At 44.8% G+C, this 27,883-nt stretch overlaps 1 protein-coding gene across 1 annotated transcript; it reads left to right on the top strand.

Annotated features, from left to right (window-relative positions):
• The first annotated feature begins 25 nt into the window (after positions 1-25).
• On the top strand, positions 26-27,148 carry ehbp1l1b (EH domain binding protein 1-like 1b). The gene is made up of 19 exons (XM_084178877.1): positions 26-612; positions 6,046-6,103; positions 6,234-6,329; positions 6,499-6,552; positions 6,689-6,867; positions 6,985-7,124; positions 11,361-11,420; positions 11,522-11,735; positions 20,257-20,602; positions 20,746-20,918; positions 21,159-21,207; positions 21,338-21,904; positions 22,083-22,134; positions 22,291-22,352; positions 22,986-23,106; positions 23,269-23,368; positions 23,541-23,614; positions 23,735-23,849; positions 24,192-27,148. The coding sequence occupies exons 1-19, from the start codon at positions 509-511 to the stop codon at positions 24,277-24,279; spliced, it is 2,652 nt and encodes an 883-aa protein (XP_084035003.1). The 5' UTR covers positions 26-508; the 3' UTR covers positions 24,280-27,148.
• Positions 27,149-27,883: the final 735 nt, after the last annotated feature.

Raw genomic sequence — 27,883 nt, 5'->3', positions numbered from 1 at the left:
AACAAATGATAGACTACCACTTGGGGAGCGTGTTCCACTCACTATAATCTATAATGTAAAATGTATTATGGTGGCTTTATCTGACAGTTTTATATCCATTGCTGGCTGGCTGAAGGACAACTATTATATACCTGAATGAATTGTCAACACTGACTTCCTTGGGAATAGGACTGACTACCTGTTGCTTTTCTTATTCTGATCATGTGGAAGTGTTGAAATGCGGACGACAGTGGATTCGGTTCCGCTGATAAATTGTTAATAATTCGGCTACGGTAGTTCCGTGTTACATGTTTGTTCTTCAATGCGTTTCGTTTATATGGCGACAGTAGACTCAACTCAATGAAACTTCATCGGCGGCGTGTCCCTGTTGAACACCGCAGCCTAAAGACATCGGTTTCACGCACCACGAACTGTCATTGTACAACCATCCTTAGGTTAGCCTAATTTGAAAGGAGAGAGAAGAAACAGGAACTTACTTTTTTAAACTTTGTAATACCTCAACTAAATTATGACTTCGGTTTGGAAAAGATTACAACGCGTTGGCAAGAAAGCTTCAAAATTCCAGTTTGTGGCGTCCTATCAAGAACTTGTGTTGGAATGCACTAAGAAATGGTAGGTTACATTATTTATTTAAAACTAACAAGGCTACTTTTCACAACATCCCATTGATGCACGTTGTCTGAACTGCTCCCATTAAGGGCGTTTCTTCTCCTTGTAATAGTTATATGTTACAAGTAGGTTTCCGCAGCCTACCACTGTTTATGCTTCATGTCAAATAACTTCTTCCATTATTTGATCAAACCACAACAGGCCGTAGCCCATTTCATTACAAGTGACAAGAGTTACACTTACAGGAAGCAGATGTGGTTAGTTGTTTCCTCAGCCTGGTTGCAACCTTGTTGGTCTCAGACTACATTTACCATAGTAAACGTGAATCCGGGACACTTAAATCAGTATGTTACGTTTGGTATAGTTACTTAAAACAGAAGGTTACTTAAGGGGAAAGCAAGGGTGTATGGGTGTGTGTATAACGTGGACGTCCAGCAACCCAAAGATTGCGTGTTCAAATCTCATCACTGACAATTTTAGCTAAATAGCAACTATACTGAACAAAAATATATATAATATGTTTCATGAGCTGAAATAAAAGATCCCAGAATTTTTCCATACACGCAAAAAACGTATTTCTCTCAAATTTTGTGCACAAATTTGTTTACATCCCTGTTAGTGAACATTTCTCCTTTGCCAAGATAATCCATCCACCTGACAGATGTGGCATATCAAGAAGCTAATTAAATAGCATGATCATTACACAGGTTCACTTTGTATTGCGGACAATAAAAGGCCACCCAAAAATGTGCCGTTTGGTCACACAATACAATTCCACAAGACGTCTCAAGTTTTGAGGGAGCGTGCAATTGGCATGCTGACTGCAGGAATGTCCACCAGAGCTGTTGCCAGAGAATTTAATGTTAATTTCTCTACCATAAGCCGCCTTGAACTTCATTTTAGAGAATTTGCTGTACGTCCAACCGGCCTCACAACCGCAGACCACGTGTACCCACGCCAGCCCAGGACCTTCACATCTGGCTTCATCACCTGCGGGATCATCTGAGAACAGCCACCCGGACAGCTGATGAAACTGAGGAGTATTTCTGTGAAACTGAGGAGTATTTCTGTCTGTAATAAAGCCCTTTTGTGGGGAAAACTGATTCTGATTGGCTGGGCCTGGCTTCCCAGTGGGTGTCCCCTGTAGCTCAGTTGGTAGAGCATGGCGCTTGCAACGCCAGGGTTGTGGGTTCGTTTCCCACGGGGGGCTAGTATGAAAATGTGTGCACTCACTAATTGTAAGTCGCTCTGGATAAGAGCGTCTGCTAAATTACTAAAATGTAAAATGCCTATGCGCTCCCAAGTGGGAGCATTGGCTGTGCCCCTGCCCAGTCATGTGAAATCCATAGATTAGGGCCTAATGAATTTATTTCAATTGACTGATTTCCTTATATGAACTGTAACTCAGTAAAATAGTTAATTTATAATTTTGTTCAGTATACCTACAACGTTTTAGCTACTTTGCAACTACTTACTACTTTTTAGCTGCTTTGCAACTGCAGGTTAGCTAACCCTACCCCTAACATTAACCCTTTAACCTAACTCCTAACCCTAACCTTAACCCCTAACCCCTAGCCTAGCTAACGTTAGCCACCTAGGTAACGTTAGCGTTAGCCACCTAGCTAACATTAGCCACAACAAATTGGAATTCGTATCATATCATACATTTAGCAAATTCGTTGCATATTAAACGAATTGCAATTCGTAACATATCAGACGAAATGGATGATGGACATCCACAGATGAATACATACCATAGCATATCATATTAATTGGAGTGTCCCGCATTACAGCCCAGGTTGGTTTCCTCTGATACAGTAATATGAATAACAGAAGCTTATCGAGCCTTTACATTTCCACGTAGCTTTTATGCACCCAATACGCATCAATACATCTGTCACGTATACTCCCCCTCTGGCCTCTAGGTCACCAGGCTGCTCTTTATTATGCACACCTGTCACCATCGTTACGCGCACCAGTGCCTCATCAGACTCACCTGGACTCCATCCCCTTCCTGATTACCTCCCCTATATATGTCACTCCCTTTGGTTCCTTCCATAGGCATTATTGATTATGTTACTCTGTTCCTGTCTGTACGCTACTCTTGTTTTGTGCCATGTTTTATTTATCATTAAACGCACTCCCTGTACTTGCTTCCTGACTCCCAGCGTACATTTTTACAACATCACTGTCAGACTGATAAATGACAGCCGTTACTTCAGTCCACTCAACTGGCAGGAGGATCTGGATCATTATGATGATGATGCGACCAGATACTGGGTAGCAGGGGAATTGTTTTCCAGAGTGATATAACGTTTAGCTTTTCTTTTTCACTATGATTTGGATTTGTTGGTATTTATTCATTTGTGTTGTTAATTAGGAGACCTGTGTTGATGTCATCAGTGTTGACATGATGCCATCAATTACCCTTTGCCTACTTCGATCTTAAGTAAAGAGGAGAAGAGCCTCCATCAATAGCCTAATGATTGATTAAATTAAAACAGTGTCTTCACTCTTAGCGGAATACTAAAGTTAGTTAGCACTTTTCTTTTCTATTAACCATGGTAAGGGAGATCTTTCAATGCGATCTTTTAAGATCTTTTAATGAGTGTCTGAGTTGCACCATAGTAGGCTATACAACGATGATGTAATTTGCAATCAGGCCTGCCAACCATGCCATGTTCTTGCTTATCTAGTCATGTTGCAACAGAGCAATAGTATACGCTATTGTGTACTGTACAGTAGTGTGGTTAGATCATTCTTTCTTAGTAGATAAGATGTAGGCTTAAACAAAGACTGTTTGAATCTGATACAATGTCCATACATAATCCTTGGCGCCTTGCACCCAATAGTTGAACTGGATATCACTTATAATAACACAAACATGAAGAGTGATCGAACTGTCCATCTCATGTTTTGTCATAAGCTGTTCTAACATGATAACCAATGAGGGGGAGATTTTTTGAGAGACAGCCTCACTATTGATTGTAGCTTTTAGTTAGCAGGTGGGTCAAAGTCTTCAGACTCAACCAAGGATCAGTCTTGCCTCTGGTTGGGTTTACGACAGCTGGAGCATGACACAGCGGCCTGGTTTTTGATGTGAGTCATATTGGTCTCTGGTTATTCAGAAGGAGTATGGACATGCTTTCTCCTGTCCTAATGGGTTTGCCTGTCCCAGTCTGCCCGTCTATTTCTGTGCCCTGTGATGCCACTATGCTTTCAAACCAGCCCCCTCCCCACCCAAACATGCCTTTTGGCTCCCATCCGCTATGAAGCTATAACAAGCCTGTAACCCGAGACAGAACTGAATTTGGCCTGCTTTTCTATGTTCTCCTCAACAGGTTGCGTTAGCCCAATGCTCTCTAGTGTTAGTGAGGAGTCTCTTACAGAGGAACTTCAATACGTTACGAATATATGTTAAATATATTAAACACAGCCTTCTGTTTGCTTGTATTACAATTTACAAGCAATGTAAGTGAGCAATCAGCTCAACTGTGTTCCGGATACACATTATAAAGCTATACAAAGAGGGAGGGGATACTTAAACCATAAAAAAATCATGGTGGGAGGGTCTTCGGACTATAGGTTAAAAGTGATTGAGCAATATAGCTCCTTCCTCTTGTTAGGTACCCCACCCTCAAAAGCCCTCAAGAAAGTGCAATGAGCCAGGTCACGCGCCTTAGTGCAGTTTCCTTCCATTCTTCTTGTTTTGCAGAAGCCAGCGCTTCACCGTCTGTCTAACAAACACAATGGACAAAACAATGGTTTGAAATGTTCTCCCAGTCAGTGCGACACTGGTATAATGTTACATATTGAGGGAAGATAGAACAGAAATGACTCAGACAAACACTCAAACATTTGTTTTTCAAGTGAATGACATATTTCATGTATTCATATTTCAGGAATGCATTATTATGTTATGTAAAATAAATACCAACATTTACTTCTGATATTTCACCAATAGACATATAGAAAACCATATTAAGTTTTACAGTAATTCAGTTTGCCTGGGTGTGAGATGTATTCCGTAAGTTCGTGTGATGTTACAAATTAGTCCACAAGTGTTAAATGAGGTAGTCACCATGGTATGCCAATGGATTGCTAATACGGTACCACTGGGATGATGTGTATGAGGCAATGTTTGGCATTCTCAATAGTGATGTATCTGGAAGGCATTTGTAAGGGAAGTGTAGACCGAAGCTACAATATGTTGTGTAGTATAGAACCGTAGTAGCAAGGGTCCATGGCTTCACATGTCCACACACACAGTCTTGTACAGCTAACCTTGTGTGGACACACAATTCAGTCCCATTCAAAATCCTAATTTCCCTAACCCCTAACCCTAAACCTAACCCTAACCCGTACTCTTACCCTAACCCTAACTTTAACCTTAACCCTAACCCAAAAACCTAACCCTAAACCTAACCCTAATCCTAAACTAACCCTAGCCCCTAACCCTAACCCTAAACCTAATTCTAACCCTAACACTAATTCAAACCTTAACCCTAAACCCCCTAGAAATAGCATTTGACCTTGTGGGGACCAACAAAATGTCCCAAGTTGGTCAAATTTTGTTAGTTTACTATTCTTGTGGGGACTTCTGGTCCACATACACACGCACACACACACACACACACACACACACACACACACACACACACACACACACACACACACACACACACACACACACACACACACACACACACACACACTGTGTCTCTTCCAGCCCCTGGGGCATTGACAGCTGATTGTGATTATGTGACTCTCACAAGATCCCCATTAATGTCTGCTATCCACCCTCTTCTTCATCTGTTGTATAACATTTGTTAGATTCCATTGCATTAATCTGTTTGTGTAAATCAAACCATACTTTGTAACTAAACCACCAGTAACTGACTGGGGGAGCAGTCCTCGTTCTTCTCAGAAAATTGTTCCATAACAAACAAATATTACAGAACTTGGTGTTGGTGTTCGTATTAGAGCGTGTTTTTGTTAAACACGCTGAGTGTACAAAATATTAGGAACACCTTCTCTTTCCATGACATAGACTGACCAGGTGAATACAGGTGAAAGCTATGATCCCTTATTGATGTCACCTGTTAAATCCACTTCTATCAGTGTAGAGGAAGGAGAGGAGACAGGTTAAAGAAGGATTTTTAAGCCTTGAGACAATTGAGAAATGGATTGTGTATGTGTGCCATTCAGAAGGTGAATGGGAAAGACAAAATATTGAAGTCCCTTTGAACGGGTTATGGTAGTAGGTGCCAGGCGCACCGGTTTGAGTGTGTCAAGAACTGCAACGCTGCTCGGTTTTTCATGCTCAACAGTTTTCCGTATGCTGCAAAATGTAAGGAAGTTACAAAACAATTTATTGCTTTTCTCACGGTCTCTTGTCTCATGTTTTGATGCATCACCATTTTTCTATGATTTCAGGCAACCAGATAAAGTGAGAGTGGTTTGGACCAGAAGAAATAGGCGTATGTGCTCCAAGGTAAATACTCACCCAATTTTACTTAAAAGATAAACAGCACATCTCTTATCCCACTTGGATGTCAGGGATGCATTTCCATAACTTGTATCATGTTTTGATGTAGTCTTGATTTCTTGATTTCTCTCTCTAGCTTCATGGATGGCAGCCGGGCATCAAGAATCCATACAGAGGGATGGTGGTGTGGCCGGTACCTGAAAATGTGGATATCTCTGTCACACTCTTCAGGGTAAATATCACCCCATGGGTGTTCACGAGGACACTGTTCCAGAGCTATTTGTCTCTGTGATAATTCATCTTTAGACATTTCTATTGTAAATTGACAACATACAAACATTTGTGTAATATGTGTCATATTTCTCAGTTATTTTCATTCTATCTCTATACTTATCCACTAGGATCCCCATTCTGATGTGTTTGAAGACAAAGACTGGACGTTTGTCATTGAGAGTGTGAGTGTACTTTCTGCCTCAATCTAATTACAGTAGCTCATAACAGACAGCATAGAAATATGAATGTTCATTAAAGGTCATCTAAAGGTACCACTTAAGCCCGCTCATGAATGTATTCCTGCTGCTTGCCTTGCAGGAGACAAAGGGTCAACGTAAGGTCTTGGCTGCAGTGGACGTGAATATGAAGAAGTTTGCCAGTGCCACGCCCACTCAGCAAGACCTGACATTGAAGCTGAAGCCCCTGTCTGTCAAGGTGGTGGAGGCAACTCTGAAGCTCTCCCTGTCCTGTGTGTTTCTCAGAGAGGGGAAAGCCACGTGAGTCCATCCCATAATATCCCACTAGATTCATAATTACCACCCATACTACAGTAATAACATCAGTAATAACATAATTATCTGTCAAGGTGACAATGCTGTGTTACTCTCCCACAGTGATGAGGACATGCAGAGTCTGGCCAGTCTGATGAGTGTCAAACCCACAGACATCGGTAACCTTGACGACTTCAATGAGAGCGATGAGGAGGAAGACAGGAGGTCCAGTGCTGGAGCTAGCATTAGCAAAGCTGCCGCAGGTATACTTGAATCATAAACGTATACATACATCATTAGATAAAACCATACCTTCTTTGATGCTCTATATCTGCTGTACATCTCTCTATTTTCTGCCTTCCTTTCTGTCACATGACTTGAATGATGGCATCCTCACTTTTCTATCACATATCATCTCCTGTCCCTACTTTTTCCTTCTCACGCTTTCTTTCTCCACTTCCTCTGCCAGCTCCTCCTGCTCGTCCAGTGCGCCCCCCAGAAAGGAGGCCTTCTCCTCTAAAACATCCCCCTGTCATAGGTACCCTACCTCTCTCCCTCTTGTTCTTCATCTTGTTCTAGCCTTTGGTTTTCACCTTTGTGACACCTTTCCCATCATCCTACCATAGTACCTCATGTATAAATGATTTTAAATCATTTTGAAAGAAAAATCATATCCAAGGATTTCTATACAAGTGACAATTGTAACAATACAAAGAACTGATGGATCCTATGTGATATGATTTTACATTAGTCACCACATTACATCTTCAAATGTTCCATTGAATCAGATACTTTCCCCAAAAATACCGGAATGCCAAGAAGAAAGTAATAGAGAGTAACAGTAGTACTTAGAAACAATGTCTATGCTATGCAGCAGCTAGCTAGTTTTCTTGGAGATGTCAGTTATAAAGCTGTATCTGATTTATGACAGTCATTTCATTTTTAACCTGTCATATCATTCCACTTCTTTGCTTGTCTTTTCATCCTTCACTCCCCTCTCCATCTTTTTCAATTTATACTCTTCTCATCTCCATCTACCTCTCCCTCCCTCCCTCTCTCCATCCCCTCTTTATCCCATAGTCTGTGGGAAAGAGAGTGGCAAAGCTGGCACTGCACCTGTCCTCCATTCAAGGCCCCCCCTGCCTACCCCCCCGACCCCCTCTCCCCGTCCTCAAACCCGCTCCAGACATGCACGCTCTGTGCCACCCTCCCCTGAGCCCCCCAGGCCACCAGTGCCCCCATTCCCCTTGGTGACCTCAGTTCCATCAGTGCCCTCAGTTCCATCAGTGCCCTCAGCCTCAGCGCCATCAAGGCCCCTAGGACCCCCAGTTCCCTCAGTACCAGTCTTTACCCGCTATCAACCACCCTCAGTATCATCAGTGTCCTCACTGCCTGCCTTTACCCACTATCAACCACCCTCAGTATCATCAGTGTCCTCCCTGCCTGCCTTTACCCACTATCAACCACCCTCAGTATCATCAGTGTCCTCACTGCCTGCCTTTACCCACTATCAACCACCGGCACTGCCCAAAATCTTCCGTCCCAGCAGCGGCTCAGGTACCTGCAGCCAGACAGATAGACTGAATGATGCTGCCTTGACACATGCTTAATGAAGCTTCACTTGTTTCTCAATCTGCATGATGGAACTCCCTGAATTGCTTATGAATTGCCTTTTAATTTTGCTCAACAAAAGTATCCCCCAGCAAGGGCATGGTGTAGTAATAACTGGGGTTGGGCTGTCTTATGAGGGTGATTTGAGCAACATAGAAATGACTAGCAACATCAACCAGTGACGCTTTTGAACCTGCTTGCTTGTGTTGAATACTTTTTCTGAAGAGAATACCAGTGTTACTGTAAGTTAACAGAAATGTTCTCTGCATTATTAACAGGAAACTGTGGTTTAGAAAAAGTAAAAGTAACATCACAGCATGTCATGCAGCATGCCTATTTGCAGAAGTCCTCGCTCTCACTCATTGGTTTCTGCTATTTATCTATATCTGCAACTTCCCTATTTTCCTTTTCTTCTTGCTCCTAGAGCCTGTGTCTTTTCTGAGTAGGCTCCCGGGGGCTCTGTGTGGCCCTGCAGTGGACTTGAAGCCCCGGGGTGTTGGCCAAGTGGCCCCCGATCGGCCCCAGTTCAGACCAGCTGAGCCCCTGGCCTCTGGCCTCTCTCATCAACCCTCTCTACCCTCCGACCCACAAAGAGGTAGCAGACGCATGGAAGGTCAAAGGCCACCTGCTTATCACATTGGCCATTCTATGTCTTTAAGTTGGACTCGGTTTGAGTGTCTGATGCTGTAGTTTTTCTTACACTATCATTTTTCTGTCCTCTGTTCTCCTTTATGCCTGATGCCCACCCTCCCTCTCTTCCTCTCTTCCTCTACTGCAGCTCGCTCAAATGTCTTCAGACCTCAGATTGTATCAACTCATCAGCGTCCGTCCTCCCCCTCTATCTTTTCCTCTGCTGCATCTCCTCAAGACAAAAACACTGTTACTGCCCTATCTCAGCCAGAACCATCCCTCCCCAAACCTCAGCTCCCCAACACTCCGCCAAGTATGGAAACACATTCTATTGCTAGCGCTGATCACTTTGTGTTACTTACTTCAGTGGTTATAGCTTGTGTAGCTTGCTTCTCTTCAGTTGTATTATCTTGGCGGGTGAGCCAAAGCTTACTTGTTGCTGTGTCTTCACTCTTAATGCTGGTTGATGAACTAACTAACTCTGTTCACACACAATCATACATCTTTGTCTCCCCATTCACCCTCTCTCTCTGTGTCTATCCCCTTCATCAACTCTCTGCTCTCAGCCTCCACCTGGCAGAGGGAGTGGGGGAGGCCCAGGCCTGTGTCAGGCCCCAGTGGCCCCTCTGGCTCTGGCCTGTCCCCCTCCTATTCCTGTCCCTCTCCTAGGGATTCCATGGCCCCTGTCCCTCTGCTGACTAGCCCAGACCTGGATGCTCTGTGTGACCCTCACTGTCCTCCTCCTTCCATCTCCTTCCCTAAGTCCTCACCTCCTGTCAAATGTCTTTTCTCTCACAACCCTCCCTCTCCTCGCTCTAACAACCACCGTAAACGTGCCCAAGTCGTTGCCCCTCTCTCTGACCCTCTACCCAAGCCTGTCCCTCTGCTTCCTGCTACTGTCCGTGCCTCTCCTTCTGCAGCTCTCACTGCCTCCCAGTCAGGTACTAAACCAACAGGTCTCACAGCATGAATACCATCAGGGCATGGGAGGGCAACTAGGTCTATGACATCAGTCTCGTTTCATCATTAAAACCATTCTAGGACTGAGACAACCACAATATTCCAGGAGCAGGCCTGCGAGCCGAGGGCAAGAAAATGTAATGTTCCTTATTTGATGTTGTTCCCATTCCTTTTTCACCAAGTTTAGAATTGTAAACTAATAGAAAATAGAAGTGGAAGACTATTGCGATTACTGCTCCAGATCACTTGATATCCAACACAAGGGGAATGGAAGAGAAGAGGGAGAGAGGGGGGAGAGGGAGAGGGAGAGGGAGAGAGAGAGGGGAGAGAGAGAGGGGGGAGGGGGGGAGAGAGAGGGGGGGGGGGGAGAGAGGGGGGAGAGGGGGAGAGAGAGGGGGAGAGGGAGAGAGAGAGGGGGGAGAGAGAGAGAGGGGGAGAGAGAGAGGGTAGAGGGAGAGAGAGGGGGGGAGGAGAGAGAGGGGGAGAGGGGGAGTGGGAGAGAGAGAGGAGAGAGAGAGGGGAGAGGGGGGAGAGGGAGAGAGAAAGAGAGGAGAGGGAGAGAGAGAGAGGGGAGAAGGGAGGGAGAGAGAGAGAGAGGGGAGAGGGGGGAGAGAGAGAGAGAGAGGGGGAGAGGGAGGGAGAGTGTAGAGGGAGAGGGAGAGGGAGAGAGAGGGAGAGAGAGGGGAGAGGGAGAGAGAGAGAGAGAGGGGGGAGAGGGAGGGAGAGCAAGATAGGGGAGAAGGAGAGAGAGAGAGAGAGAGAGAGAGAGAGAGAGACCTGACTCAACTCAAACTGAACTGTCTATCGTACAGCAGAGCGTGTCCAACTCCAAACCCCCACAACTGAATAGATAAGAGCATATCATCAACGCACCGCTTCCAAAACATAGCTGAGAGCTCTCCATAAAGAAAATGAACTGCACGGCGGCAGCTTAATAAACCATTGGTGGGATGACAGAAAGAGTGATAACAGAGAAAGCTCCCATTGCTGCACTGCTATCACACATTTTCCCACTCTAGGGACATAGACCTTGAAAAAAATCACTTTGAGAAAGCGTCACCCCAAGTGAGCCCAACCGACTAGTAGAAAGTACGACACGTTCTGTTGCAGCTGTAGTGGAGTAGATCATTCTGTTACTGCTGCCAGTAAAATCTTAGTTCAGACAAGACGTTCCTATGAATCATGTCATGCACTGTTGAGTGTCAACGATGCCATACTGTACCAACTAATGCAATGTTTAAATGTAAATAACATTTTTGTACGTTATTCCCATGACATTATGTGTGCCTTTTGTACAGAGATCCAGAGGGAGTTAAACACTCTCACAGAAGAGGAATACCACAGTCCTTCTACACTTGGTGAGACATTATTTACTGTATTGTATTATAGCATAATATATAGTTTTCCCCATAAAACTAAGAAACCTTGTTTGACTGGTCTATGTTCCCGACCCCTCCAGGGCTGAAACTGTCAGAGCAGCAGAGCCTGTCTGTCTCCAGTGAGACCCTTCCCCTGGCCCTGAACAGAGGGGACGAGTCTCTCCGCTCCCCCAGGACTGCTGGCACCATCCGGATCGCTAACCATCAAGCCTCTGCATCCATGGAGAGAGACCGAGAGAGCCGACCAGAGTCAGAGAAAGCTGTGGGGTTGAAAGATTGCAGTACCATTAAAGGGTGAGTTCCTAGTGATGGTATACCGTACAGCCACTTCGCAGCTTGGACCTCACGCTTCAATTTTTAAATGCTGTTGGTGAGGTGTGATATAGTGTTAGAGGTTATATGGTTGTTAAGCTGTACGTATGTGGTACAGTATGAGCATGAGAAAAATGTATGGTGTGAGTTTGAGATAAGCACATGCATGAGGTTTGTTTGTACTGACTTTGAAAGCCCCAAGTTTTATTAATAGTTTTCACGATTTTCTGACACAGCTTTGGCCTTTTCATCTCTATTGGTTGCTATAATTTTGAGACTAACCTCAAAATGGTTGCCAATGGCTGCAAGTGTTTAATGGAGTGAAAGAAATCATTGACATCCTTTCAGCTTCACAGCAATGTTGCAGAGACATGCTGTAGTGTGACTTACTGACTGATGAATCCCTGTAGACTCATAAAGGGCAGAAATAGGCCTATTTATGGCCTCAAACAGGGAGGAGTGGTAAAGAGTGGCATGAGAGTGGAATGTATGTCTGTAGTGTCTTATACACAGCTACATAGCATGCTTCCCTACACATGATTACTCATCCCCTATCTCTGTCTTGTTACTGCTACCATAATTTCTATACGACTCACAACCCTCCCTAACACCACTGTGTGCTTCCAATCATGACCCTGATGTGTGTGACCTGCCTGCTGTGCAAGCCCAGCGACCTCCCTGCTCTCGACGTCAGAGCTCTGACACCAAGTATCTTTGTTCCTCAGTTCTGGGCAAGATGGCAGCCCAGCAACTGGTATCTCTGGCCCTACGCCCACAGAAGTCTCTGAATCAGCAGGGCTTATTCCAGCGCTCCCTCCTCCATGGCCTTTCTCTAGCCTAGAGACAGAAGCACCAGAGAGCACTATCCCTAAAGAGCCTTCTACCAACATCCTGGGAGCATTTAGTGCTGATAACCCGCCATTGGCTGAAAAGAAGCCTGACTTTAAAAAGACATCCAATGAGACCAAGGAAGTGCCTTATCAACCTGCCAAGCCAGAGGACTCCTCTCCCTCGACCCTGGACAAAACACCTTTTAGTGCAGACAAGCCACCATTGGCTGAGCCTGAGTTTGACTTTGATGACATAATCATAGAGACACCTGATCCATCAGTCATGGCAGGTAACTTATATTTGGAGGACAATGCAGATGAAGAAGCATCAAAAGTGGAAACAATAAAGAGGTCACCATTCAGCACCTTGAAGACTGAGATGGAACATCTGAATGGAGGGTAAGTGTGACATTCTGAAAGCAAGCAGACAGTGCTACTGTTTCCTCTCAAGGCAGTTTCTTCGAAAATTAGTTTTTCATCCTTATGTAACGATTTATCCTCATCCTTACTAGCCTAAACATTATGCTTGGCTATTTTACACAGACACTCTTCATGTGTTTATTGAAAGCACCTCTTTCCTTCACACACACATATACACACATACACACATGTACACACCCACTTCTGAGACTAATATCTCCATTGACGCTCAAACCCTTGACATCAGTGTCCCTGTCCCTCAGTGTTGAACAGGAAGCTGATTTAAATTCAACTGGAGTGCCATATTCAAAAATGCCGACGTCAACGGAGCTCCAAATAGAGCACAGGCCAGTTGACACGAAGCCACTTCCAGAGATTGTAAACATCACGTGTGAAGACGCAGCCGAGAAGCATGCCAAAGGCCAAGAGAAGCCTGTGGAGACGAAGCAGGAGAAACAAAGGCCAACACCTGATTTTCCCTGTTTATATGACCTCAACAAGTCAGATGAAGACAAGGAAATTATGAAAAACATGGCTGCCCTGGAGGCAGGTCCCCTCAGTATTACATCCACACCAGCTGAGCCATCCAGTATTCCTACTCAAGAGCTCCCTCCTCTGGAGAAAAAGCCAATCAAAGCAAAAAGGCCATCATGGGCTGAGGAGATTAAGGGCTCCAAAGAGGAGGCTAAAAAACAGATGGGCCATCAACCCCAGGATGAGAAGGCCTCATTATCACAAGCTGATGGGCACAAATCAGCCCCCCTTCAAGTTAAAGCTAACAAGAATAAAGAGGAGTCACATGGTTCAGAATGGAATGCAACGAAAGAGGAGGCAGGCATTTTCAAAGCACACAGAGGGGATTCTGACTGTGTTCAGATAGAGCGGTAAGTGAGAGCACATCTTATTAAAATTTTCCTCTCTACGAAATGTCCTTTAATCTTGTCAACCTGTTTATTGTCTAACTCTCTCTTCCTCTGTCCCACTCCATATCCTGTTCCATCTCACCTTCTGTCTCTCTTTCAGTTCTTCTGACCATCTGTCATCAAAAGCAGACACATTTCCCTTGTCAGGCAGTGTCAGTGTAGATAAAACCATAGAAATAAATCTACTATCAAATAGCACTAATTATATTTCTATAGATAAAACCATGGATGCCACTCCAGAAAGCCTAGAGACACCCAATATGGCTGAACCCCCTCAATATGAAGTTGTTGAACCTATGATCCAATCCAGCTTTACGTTAGAGACCATAGCTGAGGATGCAATGGCGCATGCAGAGGTTCCACTCTGGGAGGCCCTGGAGGAGAAAGCTAAGGATCAGAAACCAGAGCAGGACTCTGGAGAGGAGATGATCAAAGATGAAGTCCTTAGAGAGGAACAGGGGAAAGTAGATGAGAACATGTTAGTGCCAGACGTAGAATCACTGGAGACAGGGTAAGTGTGGAAGGGATTCATCTCTATACCACCGAGAGTAATTGATTACCTCAGAGAAACCCCAGTTAAAGTTTACCATAAAGGTGTGAATTATAGTCTGGTGGTTATCATTGGCAATAGTTCAAATGTATGATGATGCCTGGCCATGTCCTACAGTTCTTTTGAGTGTGTCTGATCTGTAAATATTCACTGTGTGTAGGCTAATTATACAGTAATACTGATGTAATTCCCATACGTTTGCCCTCTCAGCTCAGACAAAGATGTTAAGCCAGAAGCTGCCATTAGCAAAGATGAGGGGCACAAGCAAATCACCTCAGATGAATCAGAGCTGTTCCGAATGCCACCTACCCCAGAGCCCACAGCCCAGTCTTCTGAATCACTTCTCAAGGAGACAATTGTAGAGGAGGGTAAAGAGAGTGAACCATCAACTTCACTGTCTACACCCCCTCTGCACCTCCCCACAAAGGTATTCGGTAGCTCCACCATGGAGCGCTCATTGCAGATAGACACGCTTGTGTCATTGGAAGCAGCCATTTCTCCAGCTGGAGAGTCAGGTTTAAAGGAAGAGGATCAATGCGAAATGAAGCGTCCTCCTAGCAGGGGGGCTGTAGAGGCAGAGCAGCCTCTATGGGCTGCTTTAGAGGAGAAAACTAAGGAGAAGGGGGCAGAGGGAGTAGGCATGAGCACATTGGAGCCAACAAAGAGTACCTTGCAAACGGGGTAAGTTACTGGGGGTGAAACTCCTCATGGCCTGGCATGAAGTGTCTGTGTGAGGTACATTTACACTAGACATGCATGTTTGTGGTGGCGTTGACATTTTATACATGTTTTAATGCTCACCCAAAAGTGCCAATAACACTGCGTTTAGGCTATAACTTTTCTGGAGACTAGTCATATTCCACTTAGTAGAAATCATCACCTGCTCTATGGATTCTGGTGTCAGACTAGTGTCCAATCAAGTGTCTCATTTCATATCTGTCTGTGGCAGCCCATCTGGACAGGGATCTGTAGCAGAGATCCACATGACCGAGTACCTAGAGGACACTCCCCTCCCATCTCCCTCCAAGGAAAATAGAGAAACAGACATTTACTTTGACTGTGACAGTTCAGTAGCATTTGACACACCATCAAATGAGGAGACCCCCATTCACCTTCCTAAGAAGAAGAAGAAATTATACCTGGAAAAATGTGCTGTTGTCGACACTAAGAGTGAAGAAATGGAAGGTGAGTCTGGTTCCTCCGTGGTCGGCCCAGGACAAGCCAACAATGAGCATCATCTAGATCCAGTGTCGAAGAAAAGTTCTGTGGACACATCAGATTTAAGTACAAGAGAGGAGTTGGAAGATGAGCAGGTTTTGGGAAGGCTGGAGCAGGTTCCTGTAGCTGTGCAGGAGGAGGGTCTTGATGTTGATGTCTTCATGAGAGCGTTAGTGAGTGCCCTGTACAGAGGGTAAGTCTGACAGGCAACCGAGGCTTGCTCAGCTTTGACATCTTTGATCAGCATGGCCACAGGCATTTTAGGGACATTAAGTACTCTTGACTCTGAGGCTGAATCTGAAATATGTATATTTTGTTAACGACAGCTTTTGCTTATGAAAACATGTCGTCAATAAGATGCGAAGCTTAAATAACAACGTTTGTTTCAACCAATTTTAAAGATTTTAAATCTACACTGAGTGTACAAAACATTAGGAACACCTGCTCTTTTCATGACATAGACTGATCAGGTGAAAAATATGAACCCTTATTGATGTCTCTTGTTAAATCCACTTCAATCAGTGTAGCTGAAAGGGAGGAGACAGGTTAAAGAAGGATTTTTAAGCCTTGAGACAATTGAGACATGGATTGTGAATGTGTGCCATTCAGATGGTGATTTAAGTGCCTTTGAATGGGGGAACGGGGTATGGTAGTAGGTGCCAGGCACACCAGTTTGAATGTGTCAAGAACTGCAACGCTGCTAGGTTTTTCATGCTGAACAGTTTCCCGTGTGTATCAAGAATGGTCCACCAACCAAAGAACATCCAGTCAACTTAACACAACTGTGGGAAGCATTGGAGTCAACATGAGCCAGCATCCTTGTGGAATGCTTTCGACACCTTGTAGAGTCCATGCCCTGACGAACTGAAGCTGTTCTGAGGGTAAAAGGGGTGTAATTCAATATTAGGAAGGTGTTCCTAATGTTTTGTACACTCAGTGTACATGTTTAAAGATTGGATGGAAATATGAATTGTAGTAGGTGTCCAATGTCACCTTGAAATATGTCTCAAAGTCTATTGAAAAAGAACTGCATCTTCCATGCCTGCTGTACATGTAACCTAAAAACGTTGTTCAAATATCCCCTAAATATTTTTTCAAATATCCCCATTCCCTAGTTATGAGACTGTGACTTCCATACTTCAGCCATCTGGCCTAATGATGTCTAATGATGAGGAGGTAGGAAAACCATACTCAAGACCACTTTCTCCATCTGAGTTTGAGATCCTACCACCTGAAGCCTTTTCTGATGCATTAGAGGAACTCCCAGTCCTGGTCACAGACTCATCACCGGTCCAGTTGACCCACAAGAATGAAACAACGCTCTCTACAACTGGAGAGACTGGCAGGCTAAGCTTAGTGGAGACTTTGTGTTTAGCTGCTGTGGAGCAAGAGATGGTCAAGGACCCAATCACCAAAATTGAGCAAGAGGTCAAACCTCTGAAGGAGTCTACCAAACCACATAAAGAGACTAACAAACCACTGGAAGAGAGCACAGAACAACCAAAGGAGAGCACAGAACCACTAAAGGAGAGCACAGAACCACTGAAGGAGAGCACAGAACCACTGAAGGAGAGCACAGAACCACTGAAGGAGAGCACAGAACCACTGAAGGAGAGCACAGAACCACTGAATGAGAGCACAGAACAACCAAAGGAGAGCACAGAACCACTGAAGGAGAGCACAGAACCACTGAAGGAGAGCACAGAACCACTGAAGGAGAGCACAGAACCACTAAACGAGAGCACAGAACCACTGAATGAGAGCACAGAACCACTGAAGGAGAGCACAGAACCACTAAAGGAGAGCACAGAACCACTGAAGGAGAGCACAGAACCACTGAAGGAGAGCACAGAACCACTGAAGGAGAGCACAGAACCACTGAAGGAGTGCACAGAACCACAAAAGGAGAGCACAGAACCACTGAAGGAGAGCACAGAACCACTGAAGGAAAGCACAGAACCACTGAAGGAGAGCACAGAACCACTAAAGGAGAGCACAGAACCACTAAAGGAGAGCACAGAACTACTGAAGGAGAGCACAGAACTATTGAAGGAGAGCACAGAACCACTGAAGGAGAGCACAGAACCACTGAAGGAGAGCACAGAACCACTGAAGGAGAGCACAGAACTATTGAAGGAGAGCACAGAACCACTGAAGGAGATGAACACTGTGAAGGGTAAACCAGAGAAGGATGTACGTCCACCTGTGTTACCACCTGTAGAAAACAAAAAGGATTTCCCACCACTGAGAGAAGCAGAGCTGGATGAAATAGCTTATGAAGAGTGCTTGGAGGACAATAAAGATGAATCCACCCCCATCGCTAACTACACTAAAGCCTGTAAAGAGACAATCAAGGAAAAGACCAAGACAGTGTTCATGCCTGACAGCGATTCAGATGAGTTGGAGTTTGAGATGGGGCAGGAGGACATAGGCACAGTGTGGCTAGCAGAGTTGTACATGGATGCAGGGTAAGTGCCTGAGCTCCTGTCACTCTCTGCACTACTTTCCTGCATGGCTTAACGAGACAGATTGTATTCATGTAGTAGGAATGGAGCTCTGTCAGGTTGTGGCTGGGTTTTTGTACTCAGGCATCTGGAGTGGTACAGTATTTTCTTTGCTTATACTGAATGATCTTGTAAAGAGTTCTCGTAAAGTTATTTCACATGAACTTGTGGTTTTTAGATCTTTGTGTACAGTCTACTACCATGCCTGAGGAAAGAGTTTAATTGTTAGATTTTAGTGCTCTGAATGTGCATTTGCATGTGACAGTAAAGGTTATTGCAAACAACTTGGAAACTGAACCCAGTGAAATGTTGGACATAGCTGATAGTGAGCTTGCCGTGTTGATGTTTACTGTTGCCACGCCTTGGCTGTTGACCGTTGTCTTTTGTCTGTGGCGTTGTTGAGGATTGTGTGGCAGTCCGCATTTTGGGGAAATTGCTATTGTAGCCATGCCAGATGGCTAACATTGATATCTCTGTTTCACAGTCAAGAGGTGTTCTCTTCTCCACCACCTGCTCCACATGAGGTCAACCGCCCTGATAGTGTGTCCACACAGCAGGCCATATCAGTGGGGTCCCTTCCTGCAGGACCTGTTACTGGAACCATTGAACTGGAGCCACTTCCCCGTCGTCGCAGCAAAAAAAAAAAAAACTCTCCTCCAGTGCCTCTTCAGGAAGTAGGCCCAGACAGAGTTAGTCAAGACACGGCACCTGTTGCCAGTTGCCTGGCTCCACCAAAGCGAATCAAAAAGAAAACTGTTCCACCACCCGATAATAATAGCAATAATGAGGCAATGGCACAAGAGAGCAGCACATCTAGCTTAATAAAGGAGACTTTTAACACTGATGCTAAAGAGGAAGACATTCCAAAACCACTAATCCTCGCCATGGAAACAACTTCTTCAGATAGCATTCTGGTGACATCCAGAGAGAATGGAGCCAATGACGTGCCTCATCTAGCAAAGGAGGGTGATGATGAGAAAGATGTCCCAGAGAAAGATGTCTCTGTCAGCTCAGTGGTCCCATGGCCTCTACCGCCCTCTCAACCTGGAACACCTACTACATGTCCCAAGGTCCCTCACGTAATCACTACGGAACCCCCCAAAGAGGACCTAAGCCTCATTGAGGAGGAAATGTTGCTGCTGGCTAAGATTAGTCAGATGGCAGGAGAAGAGCCATCAGAAGTACCTGTGCCTGTGCCTGCCCCCCGCTTCAGGAAACGCCTGATCCCCTCTTTCCATGAGGATGACCCTTTTCTGAACCCAGAAGATCTCCCAGCCTCCGAGGCCAGTGAGGAACAAGAGACCCTATTACCAATGATCCCTCAGGAAGTCAGTCTAGACAGGCCTGAGCCAAACCTCCTAGATCTAGATGGAAGGAACGGGCAGCAGGAAATCATTTGTGAGCCCTCTACCATAGCCATCTCCTCCTCAAATAGTAGCCCATCAGAAACTATTACTGAGGTTAATCAGTTGGTGGCAACCACTGAGGGTATGACATCATCAGACTCTGCTGTGAATTTCACAGTCCATTCAAAGGAGCCAATGGAGGTTGAGGAAAGTATCCTGATGACAGAAACAGTGACAGATGGGGTACCTGTTGATACATGGTTTGAAATAGACAAGTGTGCGCTCTCTACTGTTTTCTGTGTCCCTGCCCAAGAGGAGTGCTTGTTATTGACTGAAACAGGGGCGACAGTCCTCAATGAGAAAGTGCCTGATTCAGGGGTTGAGGAGGAGGATGGTATTGAGATAGAACAGGATGCTACTCTGTGCACTGTGGATACATCAGTGGATGGGGTGGATGAACAGTAAGTTGGCAGGACAATGACATTGTTCAGCTTTGGCAACGCTTGATTTTAAGTTAATCAGATCATATCATCTGGCTCTTGTAACTCCTTTCACAGTTGAATAATATTGACTTGGATCAGTGCTTAACTGTGAACTGTTTTTGTTTGTCTGCAGGACATATAATAACTGAAACTAAATCAGAAATTATACATATCAGCTAACTTTACTTGGCTGTCCCATCATCTTATCTCGACCATTTCTGTCCCTATAGATCTGAGACGGCTGAGGGGGAAAAGAAGTCCAGTGACCTGGCTGTCCCAACGAGATGCTCTAAGAAAGCCGCTCAATCATCCGCACCAGACACCACAACCCAGGGGAACGACCAGCCCCCAGCCACCAGTCCAGGCAGTGAAGAGCCACAGTCCAATGGACAGACCCCAGCAGATAAGGAGGTCACCTCTGGTCAAGCGTCAGATACCATTGTACCTCCCCGACGCAGCAAGAAGAAAACCCTTCCCTCTCCTGTGTTCCTTCAGGAAGTTGCCCCAGGGCCCTCCACTACCACGGCGGACAAGGATACAGCCTATAGGAAGGATGTATTAGTCCTCAGCCAGGAGGTACATTTGATTCTCATATTTCTTTTTTATAAGAAGTATCAACAGTTCATTATATTTCAAACACAGCTGAATATGTCAATGGGAATGTCAGTAGCTATAACAGGTCTCTCTCCCTCTGTTCCTCTCTTTCACACTCTCCTCAGATGTCAGGTCCACTGCCCAGTCCTGGGCTGGTCACCTCCAGCAAGTCTTTGCTGGAGTGGTGCCAGGAGGTTACGAAGGGGTATAAGGGAGTGAAGGTCACCAACTTTAACACCTCCTGGCGTAATGGCCTGGCTTTCTGTGCCATCCTGCACCACTTCCATCCTGACAAGATGTAAGCACTTCATCACTAATCAGTTCAATCCCACCCGCAATGTTCCATCCTAGTCTGAATCTGAAAAGTCAAGCAACTTTATTATGAGTCCATGCATGTACTTGAAGTCAACCCAGACAGCTGAATGTAAGAAAGGTATCATTATTCCACCTCTTTACAGGGATACAGCTGATGTTCTGACAAAATAGTACCAGTAAGTTCCATCCATGTCCTTCGATTAACTACTGGTGTTCTTTTCAGAGATTTTGAGACACTGGAAACCAACGATATCAAGTCAAACAACAAGAAGGTGAAAAAGTCAATGAGCATATCAAACATATTTACTGTACATCACATTATCACATTTTAATAATTATACATAATGTCAATTAGGAACACAGAAGTCATCATTTTTGTCCTGAACCCTCCCTCTCTCTCAGGCCTTTGATGGCTTTGCTGCGCTGGGCATCTCCCGTCTAATGGAGCCCTCAGACATGGTGCTGCTCTCTGTGCCAGACCGCCTGATCGTCATGACTTACCTGTGTCAGATCCGCACCCACTTTACTGGGCAGGAGCTGAGTGTGCTTCAGATCGAGAACAACAGCAGCCAGTCCAGCTATGCAGTGACTGAGCCCAGTGAGGGTTCTGATGTGGATGCTGCTGCTCGTTTCTATGCCCGCAAGCTACAGGAAGGTAGCTTCTTCCTGGAGGACAGTGCTACAGAACAGGCCTCTAAGCCCAATGGGAGCCTAGTGCCACCCCCCCGGACTAAACGGTTGACAAAGGGGGAAGAGAAAGGGAGCGGAGCTGGGGGTTTGGAAGTGGGAGCGGGTGGGTCACAGACCCCTGTGCCTCCACCCAGGTCACACGCCTCTGCAGCAAAATCAGGATTTGGTCACGTGAGAGATGCCGACCTGGTGAAGAAAAGGCGCTTGCGGCTGAAGAGTGAGTCCATGGATGAAGGGGATGGGCTGGAGCAACAGAGTAGCACATCCAACAGCACAGAGGTACATGCTGAATACTGTCTGTATCTTTTCTTCCAAGCCATTTTCCCATCTTTTAAAACTGTTTTCTTGCGTTTGAACAGAGATTGATGTTCTATTCATTTGTCAATGTTTTGCTATTGACACCAGGCCATGTTTCTCTCCACCTATAATATCTATTGTGTTTGTGTCTCCTGTCCAGTCAGCTGAAAGTGTATCAAACAGAGAGGTGAAGAACGGCTCCTCAGAATCAGGTAGGAGGTTTACCAGGAGATTTTACCTGAACTGAAGGAGCTGACAACAGAAATTGACACAATGCTTAAGCATGATATGAAAGGCAGCATTCTCTGTGATTTTCCTTTTTCAGTAAATATACTAATTACCAGTCTCACTGTTTGATCTGTATGCAGAGACAAGGAGCACAGCGCCAGTCCAGGAGTCCAGTGTCCCAAGCCAGGAGGAGGATACTCTGGTTAGTTCAAACCTTTACCTTTACGTCATGTTATTATCCACTTGACTGTTGACATTTGTATCTCTTAGTCCGTGGCTTAACCTATCCGTCACTACTCCTTTACTGCTAGGCCTCTGTGGCTCTTAGTCCGTGGCTTAACCTATCCGTCACTACTCCTTTACTGCTAGGCCTCTGTGGCTCTTAGTCCGTGGCTTAACCTATCCGTCACTACTCCTTTACTGCTAGGCCTCTGTGGCTCTTAGTCCGTGGCTTAACCTATCCGTCACTACTCCTTTACTGCTAGGCCTCTGTGGCTCTTAGTCCGTGGCTTAACCTATCCGTCACTACTCCTTTACTGCTAGGCCTCTGTGGCTCTTAGTCCGTGGCTTAACCTATCCGTCACTACTCCTTTACTGCTAGGCCTCTGTGGCTCTTAGTCCGTGGCTTAACCTATCCGTCACTACTCTGAATGTGTATCATGTTTACTTTCTGGTCTTCTCTTTGCCTTTATTCCTGTTTCTCCCTCTAATCTCCTGACCTTCTCCTGTCTGTCATCTATCTATGTTCATCTGTGTGTCTGTCCTTGTATGTCCTCCCATCTGTCTGTTGTCTGTTTCATTTTGGCAATGTGTGTCTCTGTATCTTCCTGGTCAGCGTCTGCAGGACACCAGTCAGTATGTGCTGAGTGAGCTGCAAGCCCTGGAGAGTGAACAAAAGCACATTGACAACAGAGCAGGCATCGTGGAGAGGAGACTCAGAAGACTGATGGAATCAGGTGAGAATTAGAAAGATATCCAAAGGTGCTAAACCTAACATGAACAGTGTTATGTGTGCTTATCAAAGGCCACAGGGTCCTGGGGTTCATTTTCTCAGTATGTACAACAAATCTCACCTCTAAGGTGCCATTTTAACTGTGGACATTGTGTCCTCGCTCCAGGTAGCGACCGTGACGAGGAAGAGAAGCTGATCCAGGAGTGGTTCACTCTGGTCAACAAGAAGAACGCCCTAATAAGGAGACAGGACCACCTGGAGCTGCTGTAAGACACATACCAGACCACTCACACATCTAGTTTTCTTAAGAATACGGAACATGTTTATGTTACGAGGAAATGGTTTGACCTGAAATGTGCCATCCAACTATATATGCCATATTATGCTCTGTTTGTGTACCCAGCAAAGGGCAGCTAACCGAATGTATTGTATTCCCAGGCAGGAGGAGCACGACTTGGAGAAACGATTTGAGCTGCTGAATAGAGAACTCAGAGCCATGATGGCCAATGAAGGTTAGTCCAATGCATAAGCACAACCTTTATTTACATTGAACACAACCGGTGAGACGACTGTAGACCTATAACAGTTGTGCATACATAATGACTATCTTCCCTCATCCTCCCTCTCTTCAGAGTGGCAGAACACTAAGGCCCAGCAGCACCGCGAGGAGCTTCTGCTGCAGGAACTGGTCTCTCTGGTCAACCAGCGGGACGAGCTGGTCAGAGACATGGATGCCAAAGAACGAGGGTGAGACTAGCCCATCTGTTTGTTACAGCCATGCATATACAGTATGAAAGACTAAGCATGTGTAAAGGACGTCACGCTGCTTGCTCAGCGAGTACCACTTCCTCCCGATTCGGCCCATATCTGGCGCGAACTCAGAACCTCTGCCTCACAAACACACATGACCGTCCTCTCTCAAGCGTCTTAGCCGATGGCGCCACCTCAAAAGCTAGCTAATGAGGCGACGCAGGCGGGGCACTTAAGGCTGAGGAGTAAGTTTCACACGTCCCCATGTGCTACACATGCATTTATCCATATGTTTGATATGATGCAGTACTGTGTGGTTGTTTATGTGTGTGTCCTCAGGGCCGTTGAGGAGGATGAGCGTCTGGAGCGGGGGCTGGAGCTTAGACGCAGGAAGTTCAGCAACAAAGACAAGTGTGTGCTGCAGTGAGAGAAGGGACGACAATGACAAATACCAACCCATCCAGAACTAAACCTCCCCAATCCCTGCTTGAAATCAAGCTCTCACTCACTCAACATCCTACAATATGAAACACTCCTAGGCAAACCTGCCACCCCAGCAACAAATCCAAAGCCCTCTGAACCGATGGGATGATTGTCAAGCAGTGTTTCTCTCATTAACTGGGATTTGGGGACTGGTCATTAGGGACCAATTATGTCCCCTGGGATGCTGGAGCTGTGTGCCTTCCCCTTTGGAGATACTTGAAACAAATTTCCCCCTGTACTGGGAAGGTCCCTCATCCATTAAAAACTTTTCATTGAAAAAACGGGGACCTTTACAGTACAGTCTGTCAATATGCCTTACTCTGTCATTCAGTAGACAGAAAGCCCACTGTACCAACAGATGTGTGTGTATACTTTTAGACCACCATGAAGATAAGTGGTTCCATAATTAAGGGCCATAATTGCCTACTCACATCTGTAAATATCTCATTGATCTTATCTGGTCCAACAATATAAGAGAATCAACTAAATTAGACAATTTGGTGGAACTGGCTATGAAAACAACGGTATGGTGGTTTCACACAAAATGGTCTGACCGTTCTGGGTTTTACTTTGGACCCATATGTTTGATGAAAGACTCAAGTTTATGAGAGTATCACGTCTTGATGACTTCTGGTGAAGATTTTTTATTGTGTTATCAATCCTACTTTTATTTATGGTTTGGACATTTGCATGAGAAATGTTTGGGTTAGGTGTGTGTCATATTTCGAGTGGCATGAACAGTCAATCAATCTACCCAGAAATGAAAGAAAAAGAGGATAGTGAACAAACGTGAAACTTTAGTCGTAGAGAATACATACAGGACAATACATACCATCCTGTAAATAATAGTATACAGTTGAAGTCAGAAGTTTACATACACCTTAGCCAAATACATTTTAACTCAGTTTTTCACAATTCCTGACATTTAATCGGCGGCAGGTAGCTTAGTGGTTAAGAGCGTTGTGTCAGTAACCGAAAGGTCGCTGGTTCTAATCCCCGAGCCGACTAGGTGAAAAATCTGTCGATGTGCCCTTGAGCAAGGCACTTAACCCTAATTGCTCCTGTAAATCGCTCTGGATTAGAGCGTCTGCTAAATGACTGTAAATGTTAATCCTAGTAAAACTTCCCTGTTTTAGGTCAGTTAGGATCACCACTTTATTTTAAGAATGTGAAATGTCAGAATAATAGTAGAGAGAATGATTTCTTTCAGCTTTTATTTCTTTCATCGCATTCCCAGTGGGTCAGAAGTTGACATACACTCAATTAGTATTTGGTAGCATTGCCTTTAAATTGTTTAACTTGGGTCAAACGTTTCGGGTAGCCTTCCACAAGCTTCCCACAATAAGTTGGGTGAATTTTGGGCCATTCCTCCTGACAGAGCTGGTGTAACTGAGTCAGGTTTGTAGGCCTCCTTGCTCGCACACGCTTTTTCAGTTCTGCCCACACATTTTCTATAGGATTGAGGTCAGGGCTTTGTGATGGCCACTCCAATACCTTGACTTTGTTGTCCTTAAGCCATTTTGCCACAACTTTGGAAGTATGCTTGGGGTCATTTCCCATTTGGAAGACCCATTTGCGACCAAGCTTTAACTTCCTGACTGATGTCCTGAGATGTTGCAAAAATATATCCACATAATTTTCCTTCCTCATGATGCCATCTATTTTGTGAAGTGCACCAGTCCCTCCTGCAACAAAGCACCCCCACAGCATGCTGCTGCCACCCCCGTGCTTCACGGTTGGGATGGTGTTCTTTGGCTTGCAAGCTACCCCCTTTTTCCTCCAAACATAAGATGGTCATTATGGGCAAACAGTTCTATTTTTGTTTCATCAGACCAGAGGACATTTCTCCAAAAAGTACGATCTTTGTCCCCATGTGCAGTTGCAAACCGTAGTCTGGCTTATTTATGGCGGTTTTGGAGCGGCCTTTCAGGTTATGTCGATATAGGACTCGTTTTACTGTGGATATAGATACTTTTGTACCTGTTTCCTCCAACATCTTCGAACGCGTCTCCTTCCTGAGCGGTATGACAGCTGCGTGGTCCCATGGTGTTTATACTTGCGTACTATTGTTTGCACAGGTGAATGTGGTACCTTCAGGCGTTTGGAAATTGCTCCCAAGGATGAACCAGACTTGTGGAGGTCTACAATTTTTTTTCTGAGGTCTTGGCTGATTTCTTTTGATTTTCCCATGATGTCAAGCAAAGAGGCAATGAGTTTGAAGGTAGGCCTTGAAATACATCCACAGGTACACCTCCAATTGACTCAAATGATGTCAATTAGCCTATCAGAAGCTTCTAAATCCATGACATCATTTTCTGGAATTTCCCAAGCTGTTTAAAGGCACAGTCAACTTAGTGTATGTAAACTTCTGACCCACTGGAATTGTGATACAGTGAATTATAAGTGAAATAATCTGTCTGTAAACAATTGTTGGAAAAATTACTTGTGTCATGCACAAAGTAGATGTCCTAACCGACTTGCCAAAACTATAGTTTGTTAACAAGAAATTTGTGGAGTGATTGAAAAACTAGTTTTAATGACTCCAACCTAAGTGTATGTAAACTTCCGACTTCAACTGTAGGTCCTCTATTATTACCTGGCACTGCAGTTCTTTTAATGTTTATTTTTAGCAAAGACCTTTAGTTTCAAATTGCTATTATCATAGATGATGATGATGATGATTATTTGTTACTAACCATTGGTAGATCTGAAAATGTAATGAAGTATTACTTTGTCCCAGCCTCTTTTTAAAAAGGACATTCGAACACGATATGTTTTGTTTAAACCAGTGAATGATAAATAATACATTTTAAACGTTTAAAAAGAAAATTGGGAGTTTGTTTAAATATGTTTCCTCTAATTTGTTGTCATATCTTATGTGGTACTTGTTCACTTTCTTCATGGAGAGATGTTATTGTGTTCTGTGAATGAGGAGTAATTTCGGAATATCTATATTATCATGATCTTGCGCTATTATACTGAACACAATACAAACGCAACACGCAATAATTTCAACGATTTTACTGAGTTACAGTTCATATAAGGAAATCAGTCAATTTAAATAAATTCATTATCTCTAATCTATGGATTTCACATGACTGGGCAGGGACGCAGCCATGGGATAGGCCCACTGGGGAGCCAGGCCAAGCCAATTAGACTGAGTTTTTCCCCACAAAAAGGCTTTATTACAGACAGAAATACTCCTCAGTTTCATCAGCTGTCTGGGTGGCTGGTCTCAGACGATCCCGCAGGTAAAGAAGCCGAATGTGGAGGTCCTGGGCTGGCGTGGTTTCACGTGGTCTTTGGTTGTGAGGCCGGTTGGACGTACTGACAAATTCTCTAAAACGACGTTGGAGGCGGCTTATGGTAGAGAAATTAACATTAAATTCTCTGGCAGAAGCTCTGGTGGACATTCCTGCAGTCAACATGCCAATTGCACGCTGCCTCAAAACCTGAGACATTTGTGGCATTGTGTTGTGTGACAAAACTGCACATTTTAGAGTGGCCATTTATTGTCCCCAGCACTGTGCATTGATCATGCTGTTTAA

This window comes from Coregonus lavaretus, assembly GCF_964263955.1.
Source record: "Coregonus lavaretus genome assembly, chromosome: 15".
NCBI classification, from domain to species: Eukaryota; Metazoa; Chordata; class Actinopteri; order Salmoniformes; family Salmonidae; genus Coregonus; species Coregonus lavaretus.
Note: the sequence above shows the minus strand (reverse complement) of the source record. Positions and strands in the feature narration are given on the sequence as shown.